The sequence below is a fragment of the Neoarius graeffei genome, chromosome 12 (genome assembly GCF_027579695.1).
Source record: "Neoarius graeffei isolate fNeoGra1 chromosome 12, fNeoGra1.pri, whole genome shotgun sequence".
Lineage (NCBI taxonomy): Eukaryota > Metazoa > Chordata > Actinopteri > Siluriformes > Ariidae > Neoarius > Neoarius graeffei.
The window spans coordinates 42,432,868-42,449,916 of record NC_083580.1 but is presented as its reverse complement, the minus strand read 5'-3'; the positions used below and the strand labels follow the sequence as shown (position 1 = coordinate 42,449,916).

The following is a 17,049-nucleotide window of genomic DNA, read 5'->3' as shown; positions in this document are numbered from 1 at the left end:
CAAAAAGATAAATTTTAGTCTCATTTGACCAGAGAATCTTCTTCCATGTGTTTGGGGAGTCCACCACATGCTGTTGGGCAAACTCCAAACATGTTTTCTTAAGCAATGGCTTTTTTCTGACCACTCTTCCATAAAGCCCTGCTCTGTGGGTGGTGTACAGCCTAAAGTGATCCTATGCACGGATACTCCCATCTCTGCTGTGGATCTTTGCAGCTCCTTCAGTGTTATCTTTGGTGTCTTTGTTGCATCTCTGATTAATGCCCTCCTTGCCCAGTCTGTGAGTTTTGGTGGGTGGCCTTCTTATGTCAGGTTTGTAGTGGTGCCATATTCCTTCAATTTTACTATAATGGGTTTAATGGGCTTTGTGGGATCTTCAAAGTTTCGAATTTTTTTTTTTTATAACCCAACACTGATCTATACTTCTTCACAACTTTGTCTCTGACATATTTGGAGTACTCCTTGATTTTTATGTTGCTTGCTTAGTAGTGTTGCAGAGTCAGGGTCCTTCCAGAACAGGTTAATTTATGCAGACATCATGTGACAGATCATGTGACACTTTGGTTGTACACAGGTGGCTCTTAATCAACTAATTATGTGACTTATGAAGTTAATTGGTTGGACCAGCTCTTATTTAGGGGTTTCATACAAAAGGGGGTGAATACCTATGCACACTCCAGATTTCTGGGTTTTTTTTTTCATCTTAATTATTGTCTGCATCACAATAAAACAACAATTTGCACCTTTAAAGTGGTGGGCATGTTGTGTAAATCAAATGGTGTTAACCCCCCCAAAATCCATTTTAATTCCATCTTGTAATGCAACAAAATAGGACAAACACCAAGGGGGATGAATACTTTTGCAAGACACTGAAAACCCTCAGCTGTCACTGCAAGACACACACCATTAATAAGACACAGGTGTGACCACTTTGCCACTCACCTTCCCTGGCCTTGCCCTCCATTCACAAACTGGCGCTCGACCACGCCCCTGCTGCCACAGTGATAATGAAAAAAATAATAATAATTTGTTTCAAACTTCAAAAGTGGCTTGCAAATGTAATAAAGGCTCACGTGTCACTTTATCTATGCCAGTGGTTCCCAAAGTGGGGGGCCATTGTAGGGTGGGCGCGGGGCGCAGATGGAATGAATGAATGAATGAATGAATGAATGAATCAATAAATTACACTGCTAGCATAACATGGAGAAGTTTTTGGCGGGGGGCGCAGGGCTCCCACGTAAACGCAAATCAGAGGATGAAGCATCGCCAAATGTGCTTCCAAAGCAAGTTCATTCCAAGGCAAAGACAAGAAAATATGACAACACATATCTTGTCTTTGGCTTCACCTGTACAACGGTGGGTAATGAGGAGAGACCGCAGTGTGTTGTCTGTCTTAAAATGCTAGCTTGTGACAGGTTGAAGCCGAACAAGCTAAGACGCCACTTGGAGACAAAACATCCAGAGCACAAGCCAGTTGAGTTTTTCAGACAAAAACTCATAAACTGCCATGCTCAACAGTCCCTATTTACTAAAGCTGCATCTGTGCCAGCAAATGCTCAACTCGCCTCATATAAAGTTGCCTACCGAGTGGCACAGTGTAAAAAGCCGCACACAATAGCGGAGGAATTAGTACTTCCCTGGGCTATGGACATGGTATCAACTATGCTTGATGACACTGCAGCCAGCAAACTAAGGGCTATTCCTCTGTCCAACAACACCATCGGCAGGCGCATTTATGACATGTCAAAGGACATACGATAGAGGAGCAGCTTAATGACGAAGTGCGTGACAGCCACTTTTCTCTTCAGATGGATGAAGCCACTGACAGTAACAAAGACTGTTTATTAATTACTTACGTCAGATTCATAGATGGAGATGACATGAGGGAGGAATTGCTTTTCTGCAAAAAAGTTACTGGCAGAGCCACAGCAGAAGAACTGCTTAAAATCATTAACTCTTACTTGAAAGAGGCCAACCTGAAATGGGAGGACTGTGTGGGGATCTGCACTGACTATGGCTGGGAAATGGGCAGGGCTGCAAGCGCTCATCAAGCGCGTGTCCCACAATGTGCAGTGGACGCACTGCATGATACACCACGAAGCACTGGCATCTAAACAGCTGAGTCCCGAGCTGAATGATGACCAACGTTATTGCCACCGTCGACTACATCAAAACACGACCTGTCAAAGCCCGGATTTTTTCGGCACTGTGCGAGGAAATGGGCTCCGACCACACAGCTGTTCCGTTTCACAGCGAGTCCCGATAGCTGTCACGTGGGAAGGTGCTGTCCAGGGTCTTTGAACTGCGAGATGAAATCCGCATCTTTTTGAAGGAAGAGGGCAATGATCTTGCCCACAAATTTTATTGTAACAAGTTCTTCATGAAACTTGCATACCTCAGTGACATGTTTCTGAAACTCAATGAAGTGAATTTGCAGTTGCAGGGCACAAATACACACCTCCCACATCTGGCAGATAAAATCACATCATTCACCAGAAAACTTGAGATGTGGCTGCAGCGAGTGAAGATTGGAAATGTGGACTCATTTGAAAACCTGAAATCATTCATTGAAGACAACAAACTACAGAACACAGTGATCCCATGCATGAAAGCACACATCTCTGCCCTTCAGAACCATTTCCAGAAATATTTCCTGATGCAGGATCCCAAAGAATATGACTAGATCCGTGACCCCTTCAGTGCAACACCACCTGCTGACTTCAGCACATCAGAGGAGGAACAGTTCATTGATGTCACCTCTGATTCAACAATGAGGCTGCAGTTTCAGTCAAAGACACTGGCTGCATTTTGGATTGGAGTGGAGAAAGATTACCCACTGCTAGGTAAGAGAGCCCTGGCCATACTTCTTCCTTTTGCCACAATCTTTCTCCTACTGGCTGCAATTTGGATTGGAGTGGAGAAAGATTACCCACTGCTAGGTAAGAGAGCCCTGGCCATACTTCTTCCTTTTGCCACATCCTACCTACAATGGGGCAAAAAAGTATTTAGTCAGTCACCAGTTGTGCAAGTTCTCCCACTTAAAAAGATGAGAGAGGCCTGTAATTTTCATCATAGGTATACCTCAACTATGAGAGACAAAATGAGAAAAAAAAATCCAGAAAATCACATTGTCTGATTTTTAAAGAATTTATTTGCAAATTATGGTGGAAAATAAGTATCTGGTCAATAACAAAAGTTCATCTCGATACTTTGTTATATACCCTTTGTTGGCAATGACAGAGGTCAAATGTTTTCTGTAAGTCTTCACAAGGTTTTCACACACTGTTGCTGGTATTTTGGCCCATTCCTCCGTGCAGATCTCCTCTAGAGCAGTGATGTTTTGGGGCTGTCGCTGGGCAACACAGACTTTCAACTCCCTCCAAAGATTTTCTATGGGGTTGAGATCTGGAGACTGGCTAGGCCACTCCAGGACCTTGAAATGCTTCTTACGAAGCTACTCCTTCGTTGCCCGGGCGGTGTGTTTGGGATCATTGTCATGCTGAAAGACCCAGCCACGTTTTGTCTCACATACAGTGGGGCAAAAAAGTATTTAGTCAGCCACCAATTGTGCAAGTTCTCCCACTTAAAAAGATGAGAGAGGCCTGTAATTTTCATCATAGGTACACTTCAACTATGAAGGACAGAATGGGGGGGGGGGGAATCCAGGAAATCACATTGTAGGATTTTTAATGAATTAATTGGTAAATTCCTCGGTAAAATAAGTATTTGGTCACCTACGGTACAAACAAGCAAGATTTCTGGCTCTCATAGACCTGTAACAACTTCTTTAAGAGGCTCCACTGTCCTCCACTCGTTACCTGTATTAATGGCACCTGTTTGAACTCGTTATCAGTATAAAAGACACCTGTCCACAACCTCAAACAGTCACACTCCAAACTCCACTATGGCCAAGACCAAAGAGCTGTCAAAGGACACCAGAAACAAAATTGTAGACCTGCACCAGACTGGGAAGACCGAATCTGCAATAGGTAAGCAGCTTGGTGTGAAGAAATCAACTGTGGGAGCAATTATTAGAAAATGGAAGACATACAAGACCACTGATAATCTCCCTCGATCTGGGGCTCCACGCAAGATCTCACCCCGTGGGGTCAAAATGATCACAAGAACGGTGAGCAAAAATCCCAGAACCACACGGGGGGACCTAGTGAATGACCTGCAGAGAGCTGGGACCAAAGTAACAACCATCAGTAACACACTACGCCGCCAGGGACTCAAATTCTGCAGTGCCAGACGTGTCCCCCTGCTTAAGCCAGTACATGTCCAGGCCCGTCTGAAGTTTGCTAGAGAGCATTTGGATGATCCAGAAGAGGATCATCCAAACGTTTTTCTGCTGTGGCCTCAATCAAGACAAAATACAGATCAAAGCTGGACATTGAAAATGAACTCAGAGTGGTAATCTCAAAACTGCAACCCAGATTTGAGAAGATCTGCAGCATGAAGCAGGCCCACACCAGTCACTGAAAAGATGCGAGGATTAAAGGTGTCGTTTTTGCACAACAAATCTTTAGGTTTTTGTTTTTTTCTTCTCAGGGAGTTGGTCATGTTTTAAAACCCATTTTTGTAGAGAGGCAATGTTTGAAAACTGCATTGATACAGTAATGTTGAATATTAAAAAAGAAACCTGTTACACAGTTAAGGTGCTTGAAAAGTTATACTTAAAATTATATTGCAACCTGTAGTTTATGGCAGTTTACTTTTATTTGTTCAAAAAAGGTTGAGGTTTGTATTAATAAACTGCAATGGAGTCTGAAAACAAAATGTGTGTGTGTCCTGTTTCTTATTTTTTTCTCTTTCTGTCTGGGGTGGGGGGCGCAAAAACTTTCTTATCTACCAAAGGGGGGCCCAGCAGAGAAAGTTTGGGAACCACTGATCTATGCCAACTCACATAAAATACTTTTGTTTTGAAATGGATAAAATCACAATTCCGCCTTACCTTTGAATAGTTTTAGACCAAACTTCGTAGCATCTTTAGGAACAGCATTTTCTTTCATAATTTGTAATTCATCCTCACTTACAGTGACAAAGTGATTGGCAGCCATTTTGCCGAGTCACTCAAGGTGATTATCGAGAAATGGTACAAATTTCTCGACCAATCAGTGCATGCAATTTTCTATAATCACCTGTGTATTTATACTAAAAATATTTATCTTGGTTCACTGAAAGCAACTATCCTGATAGTAACAAAATTTTATTGTAATCACCAGGATCTCTTCATTCTATTGGCTCTGATCGGTGCCCCAAGTCCAACATTTGTGAATCATTTTGAGAACAGTGCCCGCTGGTTTGATCGCCTTGTATTGGCAGGTAATGAAGAAAGGAATTTTATTCCTGAACTGAGATGGTTTTAAATTCCAGTATAGTTTTAGTGTTTTCACATTTATAATAATAGCATGGCTCACTCATGAATGAGTTAAAGCTGTGCTTTGTCTGTAATAAGATATAAAAGTCCACAGTTTGAGAGATAATAATAATAATTTTTTTTTTTAGCTGATTAAGTAGTTGATGGTTTGAAAACAAAGATTACACAGTGCAAATGAAAGTGCATGTGTATAAATAGTTCTAAAAAGAATATAAACATATTGCGCGCACACACACACACAAGTTTGTGTACAGTGAGGATTTTACAATGACTTCAAAGAAAACTATTCATTTTCGAATAAATAATAAAGATCCCAGTATGCAGCAGTCCTCAAGATCCTGTATTTTATACTGAATCACCTCTTAATGAATAAAGTTATTATATTGTTCTGAATGAACACCATTTCTGATTCTGTTGAAGAAAAGAGACTTCATAAACTGGGCTTGCTGTTTTCCCACCCCAGCGAGCAGGTATACTTCAGAAGGAATATAACTGTGGGTCCAATAGATGATGACCATATGCCTTTCTTTCAGCAAGGTAAGTATGGGAGGTTTAGCTTTTAAACATTTGGCTCCTTCTTATTCCTAAAAAGGCTGATTATTTCCTTATTTTTTGGCTGATTGCAGGGGTTCCAGTGCTACACATTATTCCTACACCCTTCCCATCATATCGGCATACAGTGGAGGACAATGCAAACAAGATTCACAGTGATACAGTGGAGAATCTCACCAAAGTGCTGGTGGTCTTTTTAGCAGAATATCTTGGATTGTAGACGATAATTACTCTTCCGTGAACCTTCCACGTACCTCTTGGAATCTAAGCTAAATCTGTAAAGTTGCCTTATTGCTCACTTTAAACCTGCAATACAGTATAACTGTATTTTTGTTTCTGGGACTTGTGTTAATAATAATATACACAATAAGCTCAATCATTTTTCAGTAGCCTTAGTTTGTGTACAATGTCTTGTAAAAGTATTCATCCCCCTTGGTATTTGTCCTGTTTTGTTGCATTACAAGCTGGAAATAAAATGGATTTTGGGGGGTTAACATCATTTGATTGACACAACATGCCTACAATTTTAAAGTTGAAAATTGTTTTATTGTGACACAAACAATAATTAAGATGAAAAAACAGAAATCTGGAGTGTGCATAGGTATTCACCCCCCAAGTCAGTACTTTGTAAAGCCACCTTTTGCTGCAATTACAGCTGCAAGTCTCATGGGATATGTCTCTATTAGCTTAACACATCAAGCCACTGGGATTTTTGCCCATTCCTCAAGGCAAAAGTGCTTCAACTCCTTCAAGTTAGATAGGTTGCGTTGTATGTATCTTCAAGTTATGCCACAGATTCTCAATTGGATTGAGGTCTGGGCTTTGACTAGGCCGTTCCAAGACATTTAAGTGACCTTGAGTTTGAGAAAGGCACTATATAAATTATTATTATTTCCTTTAAACCACTCCAGTGAAGCTTTAACAGTATGTTTAAGGTCATTGTCCTGTTGGAACATGAACCTTAGTCCCAGTCTCAAACCTCTGACTGACTCAAACAGGTTTTCCTCCATAATTGCCCTGTATTTAAGTTAAGTCAAGTGAAGTTTATTTTTATAGCACTTTTAACAATAGACATTTTCGCAAAGCAGCTTTCCAGAAAATTAAAGACTTTAAACATGAGCTAATTTTATCCCTAATCTATCCCCAGTGAGCAAGCCTGTGGCGACGGTGGCAAGGAAAACTCCTTCAGACGACATGAGGAAAAAACTTCGAGAGGAAACAGACTCAAAAGGGAACCCATCCTAATTTGGGTGATAACAGACAACATGATTATAAATAACTTGCTTTTATAACAGTGTCCTATATAGTCACAAAGTATAACTGTGAAACCAGGAAATTCATTATAGTTTTAACATGAAGTCTGTTTTGTTGAAGTTATAAACTGTTCATTGTTGGAAATTTGAGTGCAAAACTGTTCATGACAACTGCAGTCCTTAAAGTTAACAAGTTAACGCTAGTCCTCAGCCATAAAAGCATTACTGTAAGTGTCTAGAGCCATCTTCCAAGTGTGATTTTCGACTGTCCATATGGGGCTGTCCTCCACAGGAGCAATGTGATGAGACTCCAACCAGACGCAGGGAATCAGGATGGATCAGGCAGGTCCAAGGAGCAGAAGAGGTCAGCATCTCGATGTCAGGATCGACATATAACTCAGAGGGACAGACAGAGTGGGGGTGGGGGAGGGGAGAGAGAAAACACAGGTTGTTAGGCATGCCCAATGTTACCAGATGAGTAAGAACAGTATACATTTTGCTCTGAGTGCAATCAGAGACTCCAGCAAAACTAACTATGACAGCATAACTAAAAGGGGAGAGCCAGAAGGTAGCACAGGCATGAGGGCACCCTGGAGACATAAAGCAGCCAGGCACTACACCGTCAACAAACCTGAGTGAGCAAGTGAACGAGAGGCTGACAGCATCCATACATCCCAGTTTACCAAAACTCTGTATGTCTGAGGACCCTCCAGATCTACTCCTTTACCTAATAAAACTATTAACAAAAGGCTTGACTAAACAGATATATTTTCAGCCTAGACTGAAACACTAAGACTGTGTCTGAGCCCCGAACACTACTTGGAAGGCTGTTCCATAACTGTAGGGCTTTGTAAGAAAAGGCTCTGCCCCCTGATGTAGTCTTCACTACTGTATATGAGGTACCAGCAGATAGCCTGCACCTTTTGATCTAAGTAGGTGTGGCGGGTCATAAAGGACCAGAAGTTCACTCAGGTACTGTGGTGCGAGACCATTCAGTGCTTTAAAGATCAATAGTAGTATTTTATAATCAATATGAAATTTGATTGGGAGTCAATGCAGTGTGAATAAGACAAGGATGATGTGATCATATCTTCTAGTTCTAGTAAGGACTCTTGCTGCTGCATTTTGAACTAACTGGAGCTTGTTTATGCACTTATTGGAATATCCAGACAGTAAGGCATTACAATAATCCAACCTAGAGGTAACAAAAGCATGAACTAGTTTTTCTGTGTCAGGTAGTGACATTATATTTCTTATCTTAGCAATATTCCTGAGATGAAAGAAAGCTATCCAGGTAATGTTATTGATATAAGTTTCAAATGAAAGACTGGAGCCAATGATCAGCCTCAGGTCTTTTACTGCTGCACGTGAAGAAACAGAAAGGCCATCCAGAGTTACTGTGTAATCAGAAGACCTAGTTCTAGCTGCATGTGGTGTGAGTACAAGTACTTCTGTCTTGTCAGAATTAAGCAGAAGGAAGTTAATAAGCATCCAGTGTCTAATGTCCTTTACACATTCCTCAATTCTATTAAGCTGGTGTCTCTCATCTGGTTTTGCAGAAACATACAACTGTGTGTCATCAACATAACAGTGGAAACTAATACCATGCTTACAAATAATATCACTCAGAGGTAACATATATAAAGAAAAAAGCAGTGGGCCTAAGACAGAACCTTGTGGAACACCAAACTTTACCTCAGTATGTCTAGAAAAATCACCATTTACAAAAACATACTGATAGCGATCAGTTAAATACAACCCCAATTCCAAAAAAGTTGGGACAAAGTACAAATTGTAAATAAAAACGGAATGCAATGATGTGGAAGTTTCAAAATTCCATATTTTATTCAGAATAGAACATAGATGACATATCAAATGTTTAAACTGAGAAAATGTATCATTTAAAGAGAAAAATTAGGTGGTTTTTAAATTTCATGACAACAACACATCTCAAAAAAGTTGGGACAAGGCCATGTTTACCACTGTGAGACATCCCCTTTTCTCTTTACAACAGTCTGTAAACGTCTGGGGACTGAGGAGACAAGTTGCTCAAGTTTAGGGATAGGAATGTTAACCCATTCTTGTCTAATGTAGGATTCTAGTTGCTCAACTGTCTTAGGTCTTTTTTGTCATATCTTCCGTTTTATGATGCGCCAAATGTTTTCTATGGGTGAAAGATCTAGACTGCAGGCTGGTCAGTTCAGTACCCGGGCCCTTCTTCTACGCAGCCATGATGCTGTAATTGATGCAGTATGTGGTTTGGCATTGTCATGTTGGAAAATGCAAGGTCTTCCCTGAAAGAGACGTCGTCTGGATGGGAGCATATGTTGCTCTAGAACCTGGATATACCTTTCAGCATTGATGGTGTCTTTCCAGATGTGTAAGCTGCCCATGCCACACGTACTCATGCAACCCCATACCATCAGAGATGCAGGCTTCTGAACTGAGCGCTGATAACAACTTGGGTCGTCCTTCTCCTCTTTAGTCCGAATGACACGGCGTCCCTGATTTCCATAAAGAACTTCAATTTTGATTCGTCTGACCACAGAACAGTTTTCCACTTTGCCACAGTCCATTTTAAATGAGCCTTGGCCCAGAGAAGACGTCTGCGCTTCTAGATCATGTTTAGATATGGCTTCTTCTTTGAACTATAGAGTTTTAGCCAGCAACGGCGGATAGCATGGTGAATTGTGTTCACAGATAATGTTCTCTGGAAATATTCCTGAGCCCATTTTGTGATTTCCAATACAGAAGCATGCCTGTATGTGATGCAGTGCCGTCTAAGGGCCCGAAGATCACGGGCACCCAGTATGGTTTTCCGGCCTTGACCCTTACGCACAGAGATTCTTCCAGATTCTCTGAATCTTTTGATGATATTATGCACTGTAGATGATGATATGTTCAAACTCTTTGCAATTTTACACTGTCAAACTCCTTTCTGATATTGCTCCACTATTTGTGGGCGCAGAATTAGGGGGATTGGTGATCCTCTTCCCATCTTTACTTCTGAGAGCCGCTGCCACTCCAAGATGCTCTTTTTATACCCAGTCATGTTAATGACCTATTGCCAGTTGACCTAATGAGTTGCAATTTGGTCCTCCAGCTGTTCCTTTTTTGTACCTTTAACTTTTCCAGCCTCTTATTGCCCCTGTCCCAACTTTTTTGAGATGTGTTGCTTTCATGAAAATTCAAATGAGCCAATATTTGGCATGAAATTTCAAAATGTCTCACTTTCGACATTTGATATGTTGTCTATTTTCTATTGTGAATACAAAAGCAGTTTTTGAGATTTGTAAATTATTGCATTCCATTTTTATTTACAATTTGTACTTTGTCCCAACTTTTTTGGAATCAGGGTTGTAAAAGCTAAGCCAGGAGAGGGCCATTCCCTTAACTCCCACCACATTTTCTAGTCTATCCAGAAGAATGGAATGATCAATGGCATCAAATGATGCACTAAAGTCAAGTAACACAAGCAGCAAGACACAGCCCTGATCAGATGCCAACAGTAGGTCATTTACTGCTTTAACCAGTGCTGTCTCTATGCTATGATGAGGTCTAAATCCTGACTGATACAGTTCATGGATGTTATTCCTATGTAAATATGAGCATAACTGCTGTGCCACAGCTTTTTCTAGGATCTTGGAGATAAAAGGGAGGTTTGATATTGACCAATAATTAGACAGCTGACAGGGGTCAAGGTCAGGTTTTTTAATCAGGGGTTTGATAACTGCTAGTTTAAAGGATTTGGGTACATAACCAATTCTAAGAGAATAATTTATTATTTTTAGAAGTGGTTCAATTACTTCTGGTGTTATCTGTTTAAAGAGTTGTGTAGGTAAGGGATCTAGTACACAAGTTGAGGATTTTGATGCGGAGATTAACGAAATTAGTTTGATTTCTCTAAGGGGAGTAAAACATTCAAATTGCTGATCTGATACAGTTATATTGTTAACTACAGGGTTACTTAAATTGTTACTTCAATTGTCTGGCCTTAAATTAGTAGTTTGAATTTTTTGTCGGATATTTTCAATTTTGTCATTGAAAAAATTCATGAAGTCATTGCTACTACATATTGCAGGTGTGCATGTCTCTATAGTGGCCTTTTTCCTGGTTAATTTTGCTACAGTATTAAATAGGAATCTAGGATTATTTTTGTTATCTTCTATTAGGGCAGAGAGATATGTTGATCTAGCAACACTAAGAGCTTTTCTATACTTCACGAAGCTCTCCTTCCAAGCTAATTATGAATGCTACCAATTTTGTTTGACGCCATTTATGTTCCAATTTTCGAGTGGTCTGTTTTAAAGTTCAAGTGTAATTGTTACACCAGGGTGCTAATTTTTTTTCTCTAATCATTTTCCTTTTAAGTTGAGCTACATTATCTAAAGTATAGCGGAATGTTGACTCTAAGCATCCAGTTGCCTGATCAAGTTCTGTGGGGTCTGACAGTGATCCAATCAAAGTTGATAGCTCTGGGAGATTATTTATAAAACTCTGTGCAGTAGTTGACGTGAATGTATGTTTAGTACAGTAGCGTGGTGAGGTGCATATATTATTGCTCAGACATATTTTGAATAAGATGAGATAATAATCTGAGATACCTTCAGACTGTGGAAGTATGGCTATATTTTCTATATTTAACCCGAATGTTAGTATTTGATCGAAAGTGTGACCACCATTATGGGTAGGTCGTATGACATTCTGATTAACCCCTACTGAATCTAAAATGGACACGAACGCTGTTTTCAAAGGGTCTTCTGGGTTATCGAAGTGAATATTAAAATCTCCGACAACTAAAGCTTTGTCTAAGGAAATGAGCAGGTCTGAGAGGAAATCCGCAAATTCAGAAAGAAACTCAGAATATGGCCCCAGGGGCCTGTAAATAATAAGTAACGGAATTGATTGGGTAGACTTATTTTCTGAGACTACATACATTATATTAGTATGAAGAACTTCAAACGTATTAAATTTATAACCAGGTTTTTGTGTTACGCCTAGATAATCATTATAACAGGGGCGTGTTTAGCCTATTTTTGGGGGTGCTCAAGCACCCCCAAAAACGAGCTCAGCACCCCCTAGCTCAGCACCCTCAAAAACACTGCTTTTGGACGTAATTTTCAGAAATAAGTGCCCTTGCGCACTGCGCAATGAATGTGTGCGCGGGTGTGTGTGTGTTCTTGAATTCACCTGTTACGTGATAGTTCTATGACCAGTAAAATACCTCTCCTCCTTGCGTCCCCTCTGATTGGGTTGCCTGTCCGCGCGAGTGCTTGCTACGACATGGTGTTTTTTTTAACTGGATTCCACGCCGATGAGGAACTCGAAGTAGCACCTGAGTATTACTGGCATAGCGAGATGTGAAGGTACGGACTGGAGTTAAGTAATTAACAATTACCACTGTTCAAAATGAATAGCTCCAACATTACAAATGCAGTAGTAGGTCTTGTTTAGTTAAAAATATAACGTAAATATTGCAAATGTGTAGATATCATAGTTTATTGGGTCAGCTTCTGTTAAAACATTGCATAAGTCTAGTCTAGTCTTCTTGTCTAGTTAAGTCTAGTCTAAATGCGGAATAAACGTGGAAACACTGTCGTTCAAGCCAGGTGCCTCTGTCAGCTCTGGGGGCTAAGCACCCCCAAAGATCAGATGCTAGAATCGCCCCTGCATTATAAATAACCATGACACCTCCTCCTCTGCCAGTTAGACGAGGCTGGTGTATATAATTGTATCCAGGAGAACTAGCTTCATTCAATGCTAGATATTAATTTGGCTTAATCCATGTTTCCATTAAACACAGTACATTAAACTCCTGATCAGTAATAAATTCATTAACAATTAGCGCTTTAGATGCAAGAGATCTAATATTTAATAGCCCTACCTTTAGATCAAAAGTGCTAGCAGTGGCTGTACAGTCAGTATGATCTAATTTTATATTGGTTAGGTTACTAGAACAAACTCTCTGAGTATTTCTACTTTTCTGTTTAGCTCAGGGAACAGACACAATCTCGATGTAGTGGAACCTGAGTGATGACTCTGTGCAGCTAGCAGACAGTTGGTTTAGCTTGTTCATCTGCTCCCTGGCCTTGGCTTTGGGTTCAGAAGTTAGCTCGGCCTATTCTGAGACTATGAGCTATGCTGCAAGAAATGAAAGCAGCACCTTCCTGGGTGGGATGGATACCATCCTGCCCTAACAGGCCAGCAGTGCCCTCAAAATTAGTCCAATTATCTATAAAGCCCACACTTTTTTCAGAGCACCACCTGGACAACCAGCAGCTCAGTGACCACAACCTGCAGTAAGCTACATCTCCACGCTGCATTGGGATGGGGCCAGAGCGTACTACAGCATTGGACATCGCCTTCGCTAATTTAAATACCTCTACAAAGTTACTCTTGGTAACCTCAAACTGATGAAGGCATATATCATTAGCTCTTACATGGATAACTATTTTTGAGAACCTGTGCTTGCCTAGGACCCTAAGATTACCTGCTATGTCCAGCACCCTGGCTCCTGGTATACACCTGACTAATGCCGCTTTTCCACTACAAACGCGGCTGAGTCGGGCTGAGCCGTGCCGTGCTGAGTTGGGCTGAGTCGAACTGAGCGGGGCTGTTGGAGTTGCATTTCGACTACAACCGCGCTGAACCGTGCTGGCTGGAAGTGGGTGGACACATTGGGTGGAGTTAGCGAAAGTGGGTGGATGTCACGTGATGTCATTAAGCAGTGCAAACAGTGACATCAGTGAGCTTTTAAGCGGTAGTCTCACGACCCGAATAGTAAACAATAAACATGGAGGACATGGAGTCGTTAGTGTTGCTGGTCTTGGTTCTGTGGCTTGTTGTCACCGACAACGCCAACAGATACTGGCAAGAGCGTATAGATGAGGCGAGGCGCATAAGGCTTCAGAAATTCTCGTAATTCTTCTTCTTCCGGGTTTACGGTGTTTACAGATTCCAGCATGCTCGCGGGGCGTGTGTGGGCATGTGAGGACACTCCTCCTCACCAATCAGTGCACAGGGGAGTGTCTGCTCACGCCCCCAGCCTCACTCGGCTCGGTTTGGCTCGCTTCAGCCCCACTCCAAAACCGTGCGAGTTTTAGGGGCTAAGCAGGGCTGAAGCGAGCTGAGTCGTGCTGTTCTTTGGTAGTCGAAACGCGAGCCGTGTCGGGCTGAAGTGAGCTGAAGCGAGCTGAAGTGAGCTGAAAAAGGGTAGTGGAAAAGGGCCATAAAGCTGCTGGTGCCCCTAAAGGCCTAGCTAATTTCACGTGCCATATGATAGAGTCTCCTATAATCAGAGCTCTTTCAGGTTTCTCAGCGGGTGCATCACTGAGGAGACCGAACCTGTTTGACACGTGAAGCAGAGAGGAGTGGTACTCCCATGGGTGAGCCTCAGTGGTAGCTTTGGCTCTACATTTGTGCCACTGAGTCGTCGCCCATTTGCCCTGCTGTGAGGACTCCAATGCCGGAGTTGGAGGATTGCTAACTCCATCTAGGGCATCCAGACTTTCCCCTGCAGAAACTACACTGTTCTCATTCTCACTAACTGTGGCAGCGGGGGCGTGGTCAAGTGCCGGTCTGTGACAGGAGGGCGGAGTCAGGGAAGGTAAGTGGCAGAATCACTACACCTGACGTCAATTAACCTGTGTTTGTGTGTGTCTTCCCAGTGACCGCACCCTATTTAAAGAGGGAGAGCAGAGAGCAGAGGAGCTCTCCCCGAACCAGACACCGAGTGTGTGTGTGTCTGTAAAGTTCATATAGTTGTTAGACTGAAAAGTGTAGCAATAAAATGCTCTATCAACCTGAACTCTGTCCTGCCGTCTTCTGTGCTCCACCCTTCTACACGAACTGCTACAGTGGTGCCAAAACCCGGGACCTGGAGCACAGACGCCGAACCACCCCATGGAGTCTTCCCCGTTCGCCAACCTGGTCCACGCCCTTGCCACGGCCCAGCAAAGCCAGCACCAGGCGCTGGTCACGCTCCATAAGGAGCAGGAGCAGCGTTTCGAGGCCCTGGTGTTGGCCCAGCAAGAGGATCGACAGGCGTTCCGGCACCTCCTTGCGTCAGCAGGGACTACCGCTGCTCCCACCGCGGGCCCGTCCCCCCTCACCCTGACAAAGATGGGCCCGCAGGATGACCCCGAGGCTTTCATCACGCTCTTTGAGCAAGTCGCAGAGACCTCGGGGTGGCCGATGGATCAGCGCGCGACGCGCCTCCTCCCCCTGCTAACGGGAGAGGCACAGCTGGACGCGCTACAGCTCCCCGCCAACCGCTGGCTGGCCTACGCAGACCTTCGCCGGGCCATCCTCCAGCGTGTGGGGCGCACCCCCGAACAGCAGCGCCAGCGCTTCCGCGCTCTGCGCTTGGAGGAAGTCGGCCGGCTGTTCGCGTTTGGCCAGCAACTCCAGGACGCCTGCTGGCGGTGGCTGAGGGCCGACGACCGTGACACCAAGGGGATCATCGACCAGGTGATACTGGAGCAGTTCATCATGCGCTTGCCAGCAGGAACCGCAGAGTGGGTCCAGTGCCACCGCCCGGTGTTGCTGGATCAGGCCATCGAGCTGGCGGAGGACCATTTGGTGGCTGTTCAGGCGGCAGGACAGCAGACAGCCTCTTCTCTTCTCTCCTCTTCTCTCTCTCTCTCTCTCTCCTCCTGTGTCCCGTCCTCGCCCCATTCCCCCACCGCGGAGGCGGGGGCCGGCACCACCCCAGCCGGCCCGCCGCACCCGCGGTGCCCTCCCGTTTCTCCCTCCTGCGTTTGTCTCTCCCCCCCCTCAGGTGAGTGAGCCCCAGAACACCGGTACAGAGAGGAAGCCAGGGCCAGTTTGCTGGCCCTGCGGGGAGCTGGGCCACCTCCAACAGCAGTGCACGGCAATGGAGGTGGGCGTGGTGGTTCGGATCCCTGACGTGCCAGAGGCCGCCCTCGATCAGGCCGGAGCGTATCGCATACCGGTGAGTATTCAAGGGGATACATATCAGGCGTTGGTGGATTCCGGTTGTAATCAAACCTCAATTCACCAAAGCCTGGTGCAAAACGAGGCATTGGGGGGAGCACAGGGGGTGAAGGTGTTGCGTGTGCACGGGGATGTTCACAGCTACCCTTTGGTGTCGGTCCACATTTTGTTCCGAGGGGAAAAATTCATAGTAAAGGCGGCAGTTAATCCTCGCCTCACCCACTTGATAATTTTGGGGACTGATTGGCCGGGATTCGAGGAGTTGATGAGCCGTTTAGTGAAGAGTGGGTCCTGCCATACTTCAGCAGGGGGAGGTCCCGGTGTCGCCTTGGCGGGAGCAGCTGTCACAGAGCCGTCTACGTCATCTCCGCGTCAGAGCGAGGAGCCACAGGCCCCTCATCTCTCTCTCGGGGACTCCCTCGCGGATTTCCCGTTATAACAGTCGCGAGACGAGACTCTGCGGCATGCGTTTGACCAAGTGAGAGTAATCGATGGTCAAACGCTCCCGCTGAAAGCCACCCTGTCCTTCCCCTATTTTTCTATTGTGAAGGATAGATTATACTGAGTGACGCAGGACACTCAGACGAAAGAGCAAGTCACGCAGCTTTTAATTCTAAAGAGCCGCCGGGAATTGGTATTCCAGGCAGCTCACTTTAATCCCATGGCTGGACACTTAGGGCAGGATAAGACACTAGCCCAAATAATGGTCCGATTCTATTGGCCAGGGATTCACGGCGACGTTTGGAGGTGGTGTACGGCGTGCCGCAAATGCCAGTTAGTAAATCCAGCAGCCATTCCAAAAGCGCCTTTGCGCCCTCTACCATTAATCGAGACCCCGTTCGAAAGAGTTGCGATGGATCTCATTGGGCCATTAGATCGGTCGACACGAGGGTACCGCTTTATATTAGTTCT

At 43.9% G+C, this 17,049-nt stretch overlaps 1 protein-coding gene across 1 annotated transcript in view; it reads left to right on the top strand.

Annotated features, from left to right (window-relative positions):
- The window catches only part of qpctlb (glutaminyl-peptide cyclotransferase-like b), a 53,783-nt gene extending 47,634 nt beyond the window's left edge, over positions 1-6,149 (top strand). Inside the window, exons 5-7 of the mRNA XM_060935041.1 lie at positions 5,223-5,322; positions 5,798-5,914; positions 6,004-6,149. Of these exons, the coding sequence (XP_060791024.1) occupies positions 5,223-5,322; positions 5,798-5,914; positions 6,004-6,149 (363 nt within the window). The remainder of the gene's footprint in view (positions 1-5,222; positions 5,323-5,797; positions 5,915-6,003) is intronic.
- The last annotated feature ends 10,900 nt before the right edge of the window (positions 6,150-17,049 follow it).